General features: G+C 40.0%; 1 protein-coding gene across 2 annotated transcripts in view; it reads left to right on the forward strand.

Moving 5' to 3' along the window:
• Nucleotides 1-483: 483 nt before the first annotated feature.
• Nucleotides 484-18,813, forward strand: part of TGFA (transforming growth factor alpha) — a 126,712-nt gene continuing 108,382 nt past the window's right edge. For both annotated transcript variants that reach the window (XM_020985339.2, XM_020985341.2), the window contains exon 1: nucleotides 484-612. In XM_020985339.2, coding sequence (XP_020840998.1) covers nucleotides 573-612 — 40 coding nt within the window. In that variant the 5' untranslated portion in view covers nucleotides 484-572. The remainder of the gene's footprint in view (nucleotides 613-18,813) is intronic.

The following is an 18,813-nucleotide window of genomic DNA, read 5'->3' on the forward strand; positions in this document are numbered from 1 at the left end:
TCCCGCTGACCCATCCCCTGCTGGGCTTCCAGTACGCACCCGGGTGCGCCCAGCTGCTGCTGCGTGCCGCACCTCTGGCCGCAGCCGCCCCGAGATTCCCTCCCACCCCACTCCCACGCCTTCTGTGCGGCCCCCCCCCCGCTCCTCCACCTTCTCCTTCCTCTCCTCTTTCTCCTACTCGCTCAGCCCGCAGTCCCCACCCCCTGTGCCCTCCGGGGGGCACCCCCCAGGCGGTGGGAGGGTGGTCAGCCGTGCCCAGGTCGCCAAGTGGCGGAGAGGTGACGGTAACCGCCTTCCTATTTCCGCTCAGCCGGGTGGTGGGGTGTATGTGTGTGCGCGTGTGTGTCAGAGAGAGCGAGAGCTAGGAGAGACACGGAGAGAGAAAGAGAGCACAGAGAGAGAGGAGTTTCTGCCTCGCTCACTCCTTCTCCCACACACGGGAGCCTTGGAGCAGGGCCTGTCCTCCCGCCCCACTTACTTCCCCCCTCTCCCCCCGCACCGAGCCGCGTCTCAGTCACTTGAGCGCAGCAGGTTGGGGCAGGAGGCTCTAGCGCCTGCCGCCTGCCTGGAAAATGGTTACTCCGGCGGGGGAGCTTGCACTGATCGGGCTAGGTAAGTGCCTTACTTCCTCTCCTTTTCTCTCCCCTGTCCCCTTCTTTCTTTCTCACTCACCTCCCTCCCTCGGCCCCTTCCTCTTTCTCCCATTGCGGGGGTGTGGTAAGAGAAGCTGCAAATACCAAGAGTCGGCCACTTAGGGAGGCGGTGGGCAAGGGAGACCGAGGGTAAGGAGGCAGCCCGCTCCCGGGGGCTGACGTTTCTGCCCTCATTTCCAAAGACAGGCTGCATCGCAGACCCCCCTGTCCACCCACTTCTCCAGGGATGACCCCCTGAAAGGGCTTCTGCAGACCCAGTTGAAAGCTGCCACTGAAGAGGAGGTGGTTTCTAAGGGGTTTAACTTTAAATCTGTGTGCGGGCATCTTTGAATATGCTCACACACACCGACCTACACACCTCCCTCCTTCCCTCTCCTTCTCCCTGGAAGACTGCGTCTTCCCTCCCCTCTTCCCCCGCCGCTCCCGCAAGTGTAGGTAACCAACTGTATGTTGACTCTTTTAATGAACCAAGATAGGGTGCCCTGAACTGGGATCCTGCTGCTAAGGCGGTGGAGACTAGCCCTGGGTTGGGAGGCTAGATTTGGAGCCCAGCTCAGATACTCCCTATTTGTGTGACCTTGGATAAATCCCTTCCCCTTTTGGGGGTTCAGTTTCCCTATCTGTAAGAGAAAATTAGACGAAATGGTCTGCAGGGCCCTCTTCCAGTTCTAGATCCTGAGCAGGTGACATTTTTGCCCCACCCCCACCCGCTTCGTTCTCAGGTAAACTTTTCCCTCCTCCAAGAACTTTAAGAGTCGTAATTGCCTCTGTTTTCGATCTTTTCGTCTCATGCTTTTCATTTGATCTTTCATTTTTGAGACCTCGGAATTTGTGGTGTTTGTAGATCTTTTTCTGCAGATGAGTTTCCTTGGGGAAAAGATTGGTTTGGTGGCGGAACAATGGAGAGGAATGAAACTCTAGAAGGAGCCTGGCTAATTTCCTTTGAGTTTGTTCTTGGAAATAAGCAGGGGGTGGGGTGGGAGTGAGGCGGGGGGCGCCGGGAGAGGAGGAGAAGTTTAAACCCTTCAATTTTAGGAGTTAGGCTGCTGAGAGGTTTTTTGTTTGTTTGTTTGTTTTGTTTTGTTTTTGTTTCTATCTTTCATTGATCTGGTTCTCAAGTCCGTCTCTGGCGATAAGGTATCTGGATAGCAGGGACTGACCGAGAAGTACTGCTCGTTTACTTCTATCCTTTAAAAATACACATATATTCAATTAACTCATTTATTAAGCTTTTGAGGCCATCCAGACCTTTTCACTTTCATTTTACAAATGAGGAAACTAAGGCTCAAATCACTACATTAAGAATATGGGAGAACTTCAAAATTCAGTTAAGACCTGGCCCCTGTTCTCTTGGAGCTCATAGTCTAGTAAACAGATAAGACACCAATAAAGGGTTGTAATACACAATATTGCATGATGCTTGTATTAGATACAAAAGGAACAGACAAGCAAGAGAAGGGGTAAGGGAAGGGTATCTCGGGAGAAGGTGACATCTGACTTAGGCATTTAGAGTGTGGCTAAGAATTCAAAAGGAGCAGTGGGTCCTTTAGAGCTAGAGGTGACTTTAGGGGTTATCTAGTGCAAATCCCTCATTTTACAGCCGAGGAAACTGAGGTCCAGAGAAGTTATGACTCACCTGAGGTCACACAAGTAGTAAATTAGAGTCAGAATCTGAATCTAGGGCCTCTGACTCTAATGGGAGGGAAAGGCATTACATACATAGGGAGGAGCATGGATGTAGAAGAACACAATGCATGTTGGGGGGCAAAGAGAGTTGTCAGGTTTGACTTAAGCATAGAGTTTGTGAAGAGTAGTAAGTCATATAAGAAAAGCTAGAAAAGAGCTTTGCCAGATTGTTAAGGGCATTGGGGTGTGAATTTTGCTTTGTAGACAGTAGGGAATTACTGAAGAAGACTGTGGGGTAGGGAAGTAATGTAACCAAGTCTGAAGGTCAGAAAGATCACTTCTCTAGTGGGATAAAAGATGGTTGGCAGCAGGGAGAGGAGTGACTTTTCCAGTAGGCCAGAAGGAGTGATGAGGACCTGTAATAGGATGGTGACAGTAGCAATGGGGGGGGGTGCATAACCAGAAATGCCAAAAGTTGTTAACAAGCAATGATCTTACATACACAAGAATAAATTGTAGAGGAACTGTTTCTTCTGGGTTTGGAAACAATTAACCTTATAGAGGCACTGATGATTTTAATTGAAAATACTCCACTGAACAGAAGTTTAATGCTGATAAGGCCCTACTCTGGGCAGTGAGGATACAAAAGTTAAAAAAAAATTCCACAGTCTCTGTCCTGGGGTTTACAGTTTATAAAGTTTCACAGGAAAAGAATCTTTAGTTGGAGATCGTAGGTGTAAAAAGTCACCTGGATTCTGGGAGCTGAGAATTCTGTATGTGTCTTGTCTATCTCCAAGGCTCTATTGAAAGGAATGCTCTTTGGGGATTCACCTTACTGCAGGTTTTTATATTGGATTCTAAGAGTCTCAAGGTGATCTTAGAATCTCCAGTAAAAATGTAGATGAGGAATGAAAAAGCTGGGTAATTAATTTACTTTATCATCCACCTTCCAGTGGAAAAGGACCATACAGTTCTTGTTCAGTCCCCTCATTTTACAGATGAACAAACTGGGACTCTGAGAAGGGGAAGTGATTTTGGCAGGGGCATACTTCTATCCCTACCGTGGACACTGTGTGCTTCATATGTTCACACTTATGTATATTTCTTTCTCTTTCGGCCTGTTACAGAATCTTTCTTCAGGTTCATCTTTTTGGCTCCCCCCCCCCCTTCTATTTATGAATGAAAAAAAATAGTGCTCCATCAACACACACACACACACACACACACACACACACACACACACACACACACACAGACCCATTTCTAAAAGAACCAAATTAAAAGGCAGATGGAGAGAGTAAGGAGAAAAGGAAGGAGTGGTTTGCACTAGTGACAAATCTTTCATTTATCTTTTTAAAAACATTTGGAGCAATTAGCTGCACCAGCTAACCCCTTACCTAATTATGGCTGGAGAAGGGAGACCCCTTCCCCACCTTTAAGGAGAAAGCATTCTAGGACTGGGATTTTCAGAAATGTGATTAGTTTTCTCTGATGCCATGAACAAAAAACCAAATGTTTCTTTCTTCTAGCCTGTGGTTAACTGGAAGGGTTTCTTTCATCTGCAAATTTTAAAACCTTCTATGTCTTTCTTGCCCATGGCTGTGCTTAAATTAGTCCTGGGGGATGTCTGAGAGAATGGGATAATGTTCCATTCCTGGCAAGTTTCTGTCTAAGTAAAACTGGGACCTCCCATCCCCCAAGGCAGGGGAAGGGAATCATCATTTTAGAAGCTGGGCTTTATGCCCCCTTTCAGGTACTTTTTCTCATCTGTAAAATGATGTATTGGGACTAGGTGGACCCTAAAATCCATCCCTTCGAGCTCTAAGACTTATGATCCATCTTTGGAGGGTAAGCATCAGTGAAGAAGCTGTTGGAATTGTGTTAAACCTGAGTGTCCTAAATGACCATGCTGGGAAACTGTATACAGTTAACTGTGGTGGTATCTATGCCACTTCAGCCTTACTGTCCTTGACAGACCAACATAAATGTATCTAGCCCTTAGAGACCTGTACCTTTTTCTGTGTCAAAGGAGCACATTATATTAATGAGTAATTGAACTTCATATGATTTTAGATGTCAGGGCAAGTATCCTGATATAACCTTAACCTCTCAGAAAGTCCTTTTTAAAACTTAAAGATTTCTTTTGTTAAAAAATTGTTATTTCTCAAGAGTAAAAAATACAGTCTACTTCTATAAAAACTAAAGTGGAGAAACAGATGAAAAGAATAATGAAAAAGAAGATATGATCCAACCTTGCCTAGATAGAGGTTGAATGCCCTTTTCCTTCCAAGTGGAAAAATATGGCAGCCTCACATTCAATGTATGATGATGCTTCCCCAGTGATGTCCAGTTAATATCCATGTCTCACATAATTCCTCCTCTGATGCCATTTTCATACCATTCGGGTATTCTATCCAGTGAATATTGTTCCATGTCTCCAATGACTCCTCTGATGCCTTGTTTTGTTTTGTTTTGTTGATTTTTGGTGAGGCATTTGGGGATAGATGATTTGCCCAGGGTCACATAGCTAGTAAAGTTTCAAGTGTCTGAGTCCAGATTTGAACTCAGGTCCTCCTGACTCCAAGGCCAGAGCTCCATCTACTGCACCACTTAGCTGCCCCTCTCTGATGCCATTTTCATGGCATGGAGGTGACCCCATATTCTTGATACTGTGCCTGAGACAAACAAGTCCTATGGAAATATAGAGGCGGATAGTGTGCTCTTGGCCGGTGGACTGTGCCTGCAGTCTCTGAGGGGCAGCCTATCATTGTATAGAGAGTGTTAATTTCCAGCAGGGTAGTCTCTTAGACTGCCATAGTCTGGAGACTTTGAGTCCTTCCCTTACATCTTACTGATTTCTTTAATTTTTGTTGTCACATAGGGTTTGATAGCTCTTACTTCCATCAGTCAATAAACAAGTATTTATTAAGGCCGGGGGAAATGGGCAGTAATAGATATAAGGCTGCAGAGAGTTAATAATCTAGTTGAAGAGACAAGGCTAATACACGTGGAATAAGTAACGAACAATGAAAAGTAAGTAAATGACCAAGTAACACATTTCATAGCATTGACGGTGACTACCCATGTAGTTCAGGTTAGGGACAGATTGATGTGATCTGTTATACAGCCTCAGAGAAGATGGAGGACTTGAGTGATGGGCCTTGAATCATAAATAAGAGCTGAACAGGTGAGTTTCTGCTAAGTTTTGGGGGGGAAGGTAGACTTGGGGATCTCAAGATGGAGTTAAAGGTTTACTTTCTCCACTTTTGGAAAGGATGCCATCTTAGACATGCCTTCCCAAGCTCTGTAGATGTATCTGCCTGGTTTAAATATTTTCCTACCATTTTCTTGGTTACAAATATTTAACTTGGTAACATTGAACATAACTTAGAATCTTAAAATTTCTGAACTGGGAGGAGACCTTAGAGATTATTTAGTACAATCCACTCATTTACTGATGAGGAAGCAGAGGCCCATACAAAAGTGACTTATGTAAAGTCACATAGGTAGTGGTTAAGGCAAAGCTAGGGCTCATTTCCCTCCACTCACCCTTGTCTAGTACCTTTTCCACTTTACTACCCTTCTCTTATGATTAGAAAATATCTAATCCTTTTAGAACTTGAAGACTATGTGTGGGTGAGAGGGAACCCAAACCTGACTCTAACCATTAGTTGTTTGAAAAACTCCTGTGTAAGCTCCCAGATTTTTACTTGTGTAAATCGACAACATCACCTTTATCCACAATCAACTTTATATCCATTTGCTTCATGGATAATTTTTTTTTTCTGACTGCCCTATGACTTCCTTGTTATTTCTCACTTCAGTGAGAACACCACCTTTATAGTACATTGACATCTGTTTTGCAATGAGGCAGGGGTAGCTAGATGATAAAGTGAATAGAATACCAGGCCTGGAATCAGAAGGACTCATCTTTGTGAGTTCAAATCTGACCTCAGACACTTATTAGCTCTGTGACCCTGGGCAAGTCACTTAACCCTGTTTGCCTCCGTTTCCTTATCTATAAAATGAGCTGGAGAAGAAAATGGCAAACATCTCCAGTATCTTTGCCAAGAAAACCCCAAATGGGGTCACAAAGAATCAGACACTCAATGAAAGCTAGGTGAAATAGAGGATACATTACGTAAAATATGATAATTAGTTCCAGCCCAATGGAAATTCAGTGAGAATTTGAGTAATGAGAGTATTTCAGGGGAATTTATTATTTGCACTACTCTGATCCACCTGTAGAGTGCTGGACTTGGAATCTAGAAGACCAAATTCAGTCTTGTCTCAGTCACTACCTTTGTAACTTTGGGCAAGTTACTTTACCACACAGTCTTTGTTTCCTTGTTTGTAAAATGGGAATAATAATAGCACCTATCTCATATGGTTATAAGAATCAAATGAATTTATATACTTACATATGTATTTTATGTATGTATATATGTATATTCTTAAAGTGCTATATAAAAGTAAACCATTATTACTTTTATTAATGTATAGTTTCAGAGTTGGCTGGGAACATTGAAAAGTTAAGTGACTTGCCCAGATTCACACAGAGAATGTCAAAATCAGGACTTGAACTCATATCTTTCTGACTTGAGACCAACTCTCCATTCATAATGCCACTCAGCCTTTGGGGAAAAAATATTTCATGGAAATCAGACTTTTATATTCAAAAGAATTAAATGAACAGAAATAAGAAAATGTCCAAGGATTATGAAATCCCTCCCTAAAGTTATACTCAAATTTAATTTACACACAACTCATTTTTCAGTGGAGCCTCTTTTGTGGGGGAGGGTTTGGATTATTCTCTAAATCTTCAATACTTAACATTTGTGAATTTCATTTTAAAGTACATGGTATTTACAGTCCACTATAGTGAGTAGGGAACAAGTTGAGGTTAGGGTTCCCATACTTGGCTTTCTCAAAAATTGGTTTCTCAGGAGGTTCATATATTTACTGGATTCCCACTGCAAAGGTGAAATTCCTAGCCGGCTTAAGTTTGTTGCTAGAGTAACTAAAGACAAAAAGAACACTACAAAGGTTTAGTGAAAACTTTTTTTTTCAAAGAACATTTTACACAATGTTCTATTTTCTTGGGTCTTTATCCAAGGAGATTGGAAATGAGGATTGTGATTCACCAAAATAAATTTCTGTGAATGAAATTATCAAAGTTTTGCCCACTGAACACACCATCCCAATGATTGTTTCATGCTCCAAATCACTGTCATATCCACTATAACAAGGCTTAGTTGCTTTGAGAGAAAGTTTCAAGCTCCATCAATTGTATCTTATTGAAAGTTTGTAGTGTATTTGATAAATGCTGGCATTAGTTTATAATTCATAAAGATGTCTGCCGAACTAGGATATTCTGTGTGTTCTGTGTTCTAAGTTCCCTCCCAGTTTTGACATTCTATGTTCTAAGGTACCTCCCAGCCCTGGCATTCTATGATTCTAATTACATGAGCTTCTGCTATTAAGATACCCTTAACAGGGAATGATTTCTCAATAATCTGGCTGAAAATATTCAAGTCCTCCATTGATGTTTATTCTGTCTGTGTAAAACTGGGAATCTTCCAATCTCCCAAAGGGGATCTTTCGGTGTAGGGGGAAAGAAAAAGAGCAAGGAAGGAGAGAAGGAAAGAGAGGAGAGAGATGTTTATTTTAGAAGTTAGGATTTTGCTGCCCCACCCTTTTAGACACTTTGTTGTTGTTCATTTGTCTTGGTCACGTCCGATTCTTTGTGAGCCCACTTGGGGTTTTCTTGGCAAAGATACTGGAGTGGTTTGCCATTTCCTTCTCCAGCTCATTTTACAAATGAGGAAACTGAGGCAAACAGTGAAGTGACTTGCTTAGGATCACACAGCTATTAAGTGTTTGAAGCCAGATTTGAATTCACAAAGATGAGTCTTGCTGATTCCAAGCCCAGCGCTCTATCCACTGCCCACTTAGCTGTAAAATGAGAGGGATATACTACTTTAACTCTAAAAATCTCTTCTAGCTTGAAATCCTAAGTCTTTGATATTTCAAAGGATCACAGGATTTTAGAAGTAAAAGCGACTTCATTAGAAGTCATTTCAATCCATCTCCTTAATTTTCAGATCAGGAATTTAGGGCTTATTGTAATGGAGAATGACCTATTTGTTGACCTAATTGTTCACCTCTATTAGTCTTGGTGTTGTTCCAAGTCAAGTTTTTCTTCATATGAAGTTTATCCTATATATAAATAATTCCAATAAATAGTGAATTTTTTAATATTTAGTATAAATTTTCCTTTTACATGCTTTCTCCCTACCCCTTTTTCCACTTCACTTTGAAGCATTGTTTTTAATGCCTTTGTGTTTACACTTTTCAAATTTTGATAAATGGTTTTAGTGTTTCATACTAAGTCCTGTGTATGTGTGTGTGTGTGTGTGTGTGTGTGTGTGTGTGTGTGTGTTCTTTAATCTCACCCTTTCCTCCATTCAAGTTCTCTTCCTAAGTCTCATTGTGGTATAGAAGACATCCTGACCTCTTGGAGTCTAAGCCAGTGAAGTGTAAATTCTGCCAGTATATGGGCCCAGGGTTGGGATGTTTGTTTTCTATGGATCAGGCTAGCAAAGAGAGGTATGGTTCTTCATGAGATTGACCACCAGGTGATGAATTGTCAAAGCAATTCAAGAAGACTCTGAATTGAAAGAAGTGTAACCTATATCAATGGAAGGAGCCATACCCCCACTGATGAAGAAGTGAAATAATCTCACCCATAGTCCTTTGTCACCCTAATTAGGATATAAGCTCTTTGAGGGCAGACCTTTTTTTTTTTCCTTTCTTGTATCTCAGCCCAACTTAACACAATGCTGAGAACATAAGAAGCTCTTAATTAAGGCTTATTGACTGGATGACTAGCCTTTTCTGTCTTTTTTTCTCTCTTTTTTTTAAATTTTAGGAATTCCTCAGTACCCAAACCTTCTGATATAGAGGCAACCAAAGCACACTTTGCAATTACAAACCTCAATTGGCAAGCCTCTAGTTATGTGGTTGTTGTCAAATGTAATAAACTTTGAAATGGGACAAGGTGATAGGTGTAGTACAGACTATAAATGGGGGGTTTGATTTGATTCTGTGGTCAAATCAAGAAGCATTTTTAGGTGCCTGGCACTGTGCTAAGCAGTGATGATACAAAGGAAGGCAAAAACAATCCCTAATGTGAAAGAGCTACAGTCTAATGGCAGAGACAACAAGATATAGACATACACATATAAATGCATGTATATATATATATATATATATATGTATGTCTATATCTATCCATATATCTATATATACAGAGAGAAAGAGGGAGAGAAAGACAGAGAAAGAAAGAGATGAAATAATTTTAGAGGAAATACACTAGAATTAAGAGAACCAGGAAAGCATTCTATAGAAGATGGGATTTTAGATGGGACTTGAAGAAGAACATTCCAAGCATGGAGGACAATCAGTGAAAATGTATAGAATCATCATGAAGTGTACTATAAGCTTCTAACATAGCAGATTAGGGCTTTTTTTTAAGACCATAGAGAGATTTTAGTACATGATTTAGATATAAAGGCTGATAGTAAGAAGCAAAGTAAGAGAGCAAGGAATAGTTTACCTGTCAGATTCATGGAGAATGGAAGAATTTATGACCAAACAAGAAATAGAGAACATTATGAAATGCAAAATGGATATTTTTGTTACATTAAATTGAAAAGTTTTTGCACAGACAAAGCCAATGCAATTAAGATTAGAAAGGAAGCAGAAAGCTGGGAAACAATTTTTACAACCAATATCTCTGATAAAGGCCTCATTTCTAAAATATAGTGAGAACTGAGTCAAATTTATAAGAATACAAGTCATTCCCCAATTGAAGGATATGAACAGAGAGTTTTCAGAGGAAGAAATTAAAGCTATCTATAGTCATTGAAAAATACTCTAAATCACTATTGATTAGAGAAATGTAAATCAAACAAAACTCTGAGGTACCGCATCGCACCTGTCATATTGGCTAACATGGCAAAACAGGAAAATGATAAATGTTGGAGAATATGTGGGAAAATTGAAACCCTGATGCATTGTTGGTGGAGTTACAAATTTATCCAACCATTCTGGAGAGCAATTTGGAATTATGCTCAACGGGTTATAAAATTGTGCATACCCTTTGACCCAGCAATACCACTTCTAGGTCTGTATCCCAAAGAGATCATAAAAATGGGAAAAGGACCCACATGTACGAAAATATTTATAGCAGCTCTTTTATGTGGTGGCCAAGAATTAGAAATTGAGGAGGTGCCCATCAATTGTGGAATGGCTGAGCAAGTTGTGGTAAATGAATGTAATGGAACTATTGTTCCATAAGCAATGATGAGCAGGCAGACTTCAGAAAAACCTGGAAAGACTTACATGAACTGATGCTGAGTGAAGTGAGCAGAACCAGGAGAACATCATACACAGCAATAGCCACCTTGTGCAATGACTAACTTTGATAGACTTAGCTCTTCTCAGTAATGCAAGGATCTAAGACAACTCCAAAAGACTCATGATGGAAAATGCTATCCACATCCACACAAAGAACTATGGAGTCTAAATGCAGATCGAAGCATACTATTTGCTCTCTTTTTTGTTGTTTGTTTCTTCTTTCTTGTGGTTCCTCCCATTGGTTCTAATTCTTCTTTATAACTTGACTAATGTGAAAATATGTTTGATATTAATGTATATGTAGAGCCTATATCATATTGTATGCCATCTTGAGGAAGGAGGAAGGGACAAAGGGGGAGAAAATTTAGAACTCAAAATCTTATGTAAGTGAATGTTGAAAACTAAAAATTAATTAATGATTAAAAACCATAGAGAGATTTGAAACTAGTATTTGAACTTTTAAAATGCTGTTACATCAGGTATTTGGACTATTTATGTGTGTGTTTGTGTATATATACATATGTACATATATATGTGTATATATATATGCATATATATATGTGTGTGTGTGTGTGTGTGTATATATATATATATATATGTGTGTGTGTGTGTGTGTGTGTCCAAAAAAACCCCATAAGTAGTGACATCACCACTTTTACAGTGGGGCTAAATTCTCACTGTTCAATTAGGAATTTTTACTTTAGAGGTAGTTTTAAAGTTTCCTGTGAAAGGTAACCTTGACTTGGAGATATTACTAAAAATCTCCACTCTAGATCCTGTTGATATGACTTTATCAAATTTGAAACAAAAAGAGTTCCCAAAGTAAAGGCTATTTACAATTTCTTTTATTACATTTCTTGGCAGTGATCTTAAAAAAAAAAAACTTTGCAAAATCAATAAACTGAATACCACTGGAGATTTTGTGCTTGTTGTAGTTTCTGCAAACCTGTGTCATAACTTTATTTTGCCATTGTAAATTCATGTGCCAAGATTGTGACACTGTTTCTGAAGAATAGGACAGATGACATTGTTATAAATGTCGGAGACTCCAAAGCAGCTAAGTGACGGTTTATTGAGCTTTAAAAACCTCCCAAGTGCTGTGTTTTGTTTCACTAAGATACCACTATGGTATCTGAAACCATGATAACCCTGGATCAGAGAGGTGATTCATCTGTAGAGATGGAATGAATATTTGAGTTTCAGTTCCTGAACCTCAGTTGGAAAGAGGGTAGTAAACAATTAGGTTGTAACCCTTTTGTGATGATTACTTTGGTACCATTTGGGGCCTGTTGCATCATCTCTCACCTCTTTTTAATGACTCTACTTCCAAAAAGGTACAGGAGATGAACAGGTTTAATGTATAACACAGCTGCAGCGGAAGCTGATAAGTACTAAGAGGTCAGTTGGGGTGATACTCTGGTTTCCTCTCACTCTGGCAGCTCTTGATGTGCTGTGGTGGGAAGAATGCTTGACCTGGAGTCAAATCCAGGTTCTGCCATTTACAACTTGTGTGACCTTGGGCAAGGCGCTTCATGCTCTGTGGGCCTCAGTTTCCTCCCTTGTAAAATGAAGGTATGGGACTAGATGATCTATCTCAAAGGTCCCTTCTGGGTCTAAATACCTTACACCTGAGTTATTCGTCCAGGAAAACCTAGTGTTCTACTAAATTGTTGTAGTGGGAATGTGCAGAAAAAGATAAGTCTTAAGGAAGATTAGCCCTTGTAACTCTGGTAGAATTCAGATTTAGGAACAGAGGGGTAAAACTCATCCCCTTAATTATGCTACTGAATGTCTTTACTTTGGCCTGCCAGGGCTGTAATTTTATCACCTCCATGCAGTGTTCTGCGTGACAATTTTAGCACAAGAGGAGAATATTTTCGTGCACGTATACAAGCAGTCCGCAGACACTGCAAGTGAATGTGAACCATGACAAATGTTTTTCGTCGGCATAGCAGGCCTTTGGGTGTTATAATTAGGGCTTTCAGGGTATGATTCATAGGACCTGGACTAGAGAGACAAGCAAAGCAAATCTTGAGCCTGGGCATTTTTTTCTGGTTGTGAGGCAAGTTCGTGGAACAACCAATACCATGGTAAACAGTGTGGTTTGGAAGACCGTTTATAGGAGGGAAGGGGAAATATTGTGGTGCTAGTCTGACCCCGTGTTGTTCTAGCTGTAAACTTGAGGGTCTGATGAGAAGATAGTTCAGCGAATCTGTGAGTTGGTTGGCATGGAGGCAGCTCCCACAGGCGCACATCGCAGCCCCTCCACAGCACCTTGACCTGGCCAGTCCTCCTCTGTCTTTCCATAAAGCCTCCATAGAGCCTGAAAGCTTGTCTTCAATTCCTCTACTATTTAAAAGGCACCTTGTGGCATGCTTGGACTGTTTATCTGTTATTCTTTCAGTGCATCACAGGAATGTATTTATGAATTGTCTAGTACATGTGTCAGAAGGGAGAAGTATGACATGCTGCATAGAAGACTGACTTTGGAGTGAGGAGGACCATGGTTCAGATCCTGCCTTGGATGCACTTACACTATGACCATGGGCATGTCAGCGGATGCCTCTCAGGGCCCCACACACCTTTCTAACATTGTAAGTGACAGACCAGGTGCTGATCTGTGTAGATGGAGGGTGTCTCCACATTGGGAGTTTCCCATAATGATGAAATGACAAGTCTGGAGGAAAAAATGTACAACAAAGAATACTAAACCCTGGGGATGCAAATGAAAAATTACACAGTCCCCGTCAGCCCTGAGGGAGTTTACAATCTAGCAGAGGCATGTAATATTAGATACCATTAGAATAGAAGCTTCTTGAGGGTAAGAACTATTTCACTTTTGTCTTTGTATTCCCACACAGTGGGAATGTTGGCCGGGAGATTGGGCATGTATATATTCAGTCAGTACAAAAGTATTAAATGCCAATGATGTACCAGGTAGGGGTAGCTAGGTGGTGCAATGAATAGAGTGCCCAGCCTGGAATCAGAAAGACCTGAGTTCAAATCCGGCCTCAGACACTTACTAGCTGGGCAAGTCACTTAACCCTGTTTACCTCAGTTTCCTCATCTACAAAATGAACTGGAGAAGGAATTGGCAAACCACTCCAGTGTCTTTGCCAAGAAACATCAGGTGGGGTCACGAAGAGTCAGACTTGACTGAAACAACTCAGCAATGACATGTGCCAGGTAATGTGCCAAACACTGATTTATGCTACCTCTTGTACACAGGTCATTGTTGGCAACATGCTGAGGGCTTCTTTTATCCACAACTGCATCTTTTGATTGCCCTTTGGGACACCTGCAATTTTGATTTTTATGAGATCGTGATGTTCTATGATTCACGGGCATATAACATCATTAGGAGAATATCCATATAAGGGAGAAAGATAGAAAGCAAATAATGTAAAATTTTCCATTCTCTAACCTATGTTCTGTCTTTGTCATTTGTGATTTGAAAATATTTTACTTTTTATGTCATTGGATTGTTTTGATTCAGTTCCTTTAAACCCATCATAAATAATGTTTCAAGCTCTTTTATAGGCCCAGTGGTTATCAAGTGATAGCTTTTGATTAATTGAAACAGTATACACTGAATTAAAATTACACTTTTTCATCTTTTTTTATGATTTAGAGCAGTGGTTCTCAAAGTATTGTCCAGTCCTGAATCTCTTTTAGGGGGGTCTTTGAGTTCAAAACTATTTTCATAATAATGCTAAGATGTTTTAAATTTCTAATTTGGAAAATAGTAATAGATATAATCCACATAAGCAAAAGCTCTTTAAGGGTCTTCATTAATTTTTAAGAATGTGAAGGGGTCTTGAGACCAACAAGTTTGAGAACCACTGATTTAGATTATATTTCAGGAACTTGGGGCAGTTCCAGGTAGTCATTATAACCATCAGTTATCATTGCACAGAACTATAGATATATAGTAAAACCTTCATTAACTTGAATGTTTGGGGAATGAGATATTCTTATTCATTTGTTTTCTTGCATAAGGGTTAACCAATACTTTTGTTTCAACTTTTTTTGGAAAATATTAATAAAATGCATTGGTTCACTTTAATGCCTTACTCAGTATTGTTGGGATAATGGAATCTTTAATGATTGAACATTCCCAGGGCTATTGTCCTTAAAAGAATGTTTCATTGCAGAGTATTCTGCATGTAGCCAGTATAAGCAATTGGGCTGAATATACTTTGAAAGGTTTATTTTTTTTTCTTTAACTAAATATATTATGTGGTCTTGTATTTTTGCTAAAAGAAGAACAAAAGATGACCAGTTGTTTAAGGTTTATGTTTGGATTTTGGATAACAGTGACTTTAATCTTGCTTTAGTCACAAAAATAAATGTTTCTGAAACACCATAGACTTCATACTATATGTGTCAAAGCAGCTGTGATTTTATCCTGCTACCCATGCAAATAGAAACCTTTGTGTACCTTAGTAGAAGGTTTCATGAAATGCTATGGCCGCCAAATAAGTTGACCACCTGGTGGACAACTCTTGTGGCCAAGAACTAAGTGTTCGTCTTTGCACACTTAGCTAAGTTGGTCCTTGGCTGAAAGTCCATTATTTGACCCTTTCTTAAAGTGGGGCCAAAGAGCATGGTAATGAAGAAAAACGACTAGGTTTTAAATATGAAGACTCACTCCAAATCCTAGCTGTAAGATTTGCTACTTTTGTGACTTTTGAGTCTTGAGTTCATCTGTAAATTGAGAGGATTAGACTAGATGTTTATAATCCCTCCAGAAGTCATCAAATAGTTTGTGATGATTTCATTTTATGAAAAACGCACAACTTCATGACCAGAACTTACATTTGGTTCCTAACTCAATCAAATAAACAATGATGGAATGCTGAGCGAATTGAGTAGACCTTTGGTCATGGGACCAAAGAAGTGAATGAGATATCAGCTGGAATGCAATTGTGTTATTGGAGCTCTTATTTTAAAAATAAAAACTCTGAAGCATGAGGCAAATCCACATGCTAAAATCAGACATCTGTGCTAAAAGTAGTCTAACTTTCAGACAGCCTTTCATAAATATTTGCCATATAAAATCCTAGTTAAAAATAAATACTATAAGCTGTTGGGAAATGGTAGCAACATAAAGAAATGTAATGTAAAATTACATTACATGTAACCCAACTTTCACCAATAATTTATTTACAAACATTGGTCCTAGATCGTCAGTTATGGCACATGTTATTTCCATCGAGTTTATAGACTAGTCTGTAATTAAAAATAAATATGGCATTGTCTGTTTCCCCTAGTATGCAGGAGCTATCTTCTTTGTACTTTCGAATAAAGTTATCTACTCTTCATGAAAGATGAAGTCAGTGGCCAAAGGGCATTGAAGAGAGTAATGTTGTGACCCCATTTAGGGTTTTCTTGGCAGAAGTACTAGAGTGGTTTGCCATCTCCTTCCCCAGCTCATTTTACAGATGAGGAAACTGAGGCAAACAGGGTTAAGTGATTTGCCTAGGGTCACATAGCTACTGTTTGAGGCAGGATTTGAACTCGAGTGTTCCTTATTCCAGGCCCAGCACTCTGTGTACTATAGTGCCACCTAATTGCATAGTGAGCATAAGTATCTTAAAGCATATTGCCAACAAAGAATTGCATACAAAATGCATCATAAAAAATATCCTCAAAGAGATGTATGACTGGAAAATGAGTTGGGCCTGTCATATATTGAGTAAGGGATAACAAATTCCCATCCTCTGGGCTCCATTGAACTCTTACAGACTCCACAATGTTAATAGAAATAGAAGGATGTTCCTATTGTGGTTTGTAGAAGCCCTATGGAAGACTTACCAGAAAACCAGAGAATCACAGATTTAGAGCTAAAAGGGACCTTAGACGTCATCTAGGCCTATCTCATCCTCGTATGGATGAAGCAGCTGAGACACAGGGAAGTTTAAGTTGCCTAAGATGATACAGATAGTAAGTGGCAAACCCAGGTCTCCTAACTTCAAATCTAACACGTGTATAGGACGTTGCCCCAAGTCTTGAGGCATGAAAATCCATGCTGCACATTCTGCTCTGTACCCACATTGATGAGATCTTGGCGCCACTGAAGTATCTAAGCTATTTAAAAAGGTGTGTTTTCAACTAATGGGGAAGGTATCTTTCACCCACTGACAATTACTATTCTACCAGGAAACATGAAAGAGCAAATGTGGTTGAATGGAAGTCTTTGTTTTGCAAGCTATGAAAGAATAGGAAAAATATCTTTGTATTTTCAACACATATCATTTTTTGGACCTTCTAGGACAGGGGTGGGGAAGCTATGGCCTTGAGGCTATATGAGGCCCTCTAGGTCCTCAAGTGCTGTTTTTTGACTGAATCCAAACTTCACAGAATGAATCCCCTTCATAAAAGGATTTGTTCTGCAAAACTTGGACTCAGGCAGAAGGCTGCACCTGAGGACCTAGAAGGCCATATGTGGCCTCCAGGCCACAGGTTCCCAACCCCTGTTCTAGGATCATAGTATTTAGAGCAAGAAGAGACTTCATGTCATCTAGTCTCCACATTTTAGAGATGAAGAAACCAAGGTCCAGAGAGGGGAAGGGACTTGACCGATGTCACAGAGCTTGGATTTGAAATCAAATTCTTTGATTTGAAATCCCATGTTCTTTCTGTTATACCAATGTTGATGTGTACACTCGTGAACAGTCGTGGGATTTTGTCAGTTGAGTGCTTTGTGGAGTTTAGGGGAATTTTAAATTTATTAGACAGATGTATTATTAAAAGGAATTTTAAAAGCCGATAATCACTCTTTGATCAGTTTTATCATGGCTTTATATTTTATTTTTTTGAATAGGAGTATACTCATGTAACATCTTCCACTTGATGGGTAAATTCAATTCATTTCATTTGGATAATGATGAGGGAACCAATACAGTGAATGTTGGAGGGAATCAGAAGTTTGAACTATCCCTCTGGTTATTTAATCCTGATCTCCTTGATGAAAATCCTCCTGGAGTCTGAGCAAAGATCACTCTTGCATTTTCCATGTTTCAATATTCTATTTCTAATAATTGTACATTTGACTTGATGTTCATTTTGATCCCTGTTATACATCTCCATGACCCAGTCAGTGATGTTTAATAATAACAATAATAACAATTAGCGTTTATATAAAACCTACTATGTGCCAGGCATTGTGCTGAGTGCTTTTACAGATAATATCTCATTTGATCCTCACGACAACCCTGGGAGGTAGATGTTATCATTATCCTAGTTTTACTATTGAGGAAACAGGCAAACAGAGGTTAAGTGACTTGCTTAAGATCACACAGCTGATGAGTTTGTCTGAGGATGGATTTGAACTTGGATCTTCCTGGCTCCAGGCTCAGTGCCCTATCCACCATACTACCCAGCTGCCTTTTTAAAAACCTTTTCCAACTGGGAGAAAAAAGAAAATTAAACCTTTGGAGACAGACATTCTGTCTTCCTGACTGGCCTTTTCTGTTCTCCTCCTAATTCCATTTGAACAGATTAGGCAGGTACAGTTACCTAGCCAAGCAGTGCTGTTTATATTGTTTTTCTATTGTTCAGTTGTAGTGAACTCTTCATGCCCACATGGCCCACCATACCATGCCAATACTGTTGATGGGGGTTTCTTGGCAAAGATACTATTTTCTTCCCTGCTAGAGTAAGGCAAACAGGTTAAGTGACTTTTGCCCAGGGTCACACAGTTGGTAAGTATCTGAGGCCTAATTTGAACTCAGGTCTTCCAGACTCCAAGCCCAACACTCTTCCACCAAGCCACATATTGGCTTCCAGTGCTGTTTATATATGATTAGGGAAAAAAAGATGGAGCAGTTACCTAGAAAGAGTGAGATCTGATTCAAGCAATCAATAAACATAGATTAAGTGCCTACTATGTGCCTACTAAGTGCTGGGGATAGAAAGAGAGGCAAAAGATAGTCCCTGCCCTCATGGAGCTTACAGCCTAAAGAAGGAGACAATATGCAAACAAATATATACAAAGCAAGCTATATACAGATAAATAGGAAATAACAGAGGGAAGACACTGGAACTCAGAGGGGAAGGTTTCCTGTAGAAGGCTGGCTTTTAGTTGGGACTTAAAGAAAGTTGGGAGGTC

This window comes from Phascolarctos cinereus, unplaced genomic scaffold (genome assembly GCF_003287225.1).
Source record: "Phascolarctos cinereus isolate Bilbo 61053 unplaced genomic scaffold, phaCin_HiC Scaffold_2;HRSCAF=192, whole genome shotgun sequence".
Lineage (NCBI taxonomy): Eukaryota > Metazoa > Chordata > Mammalia > Diprotodontia > Phascolarctidae > Phascolarctos > Phascolarctos cinereus.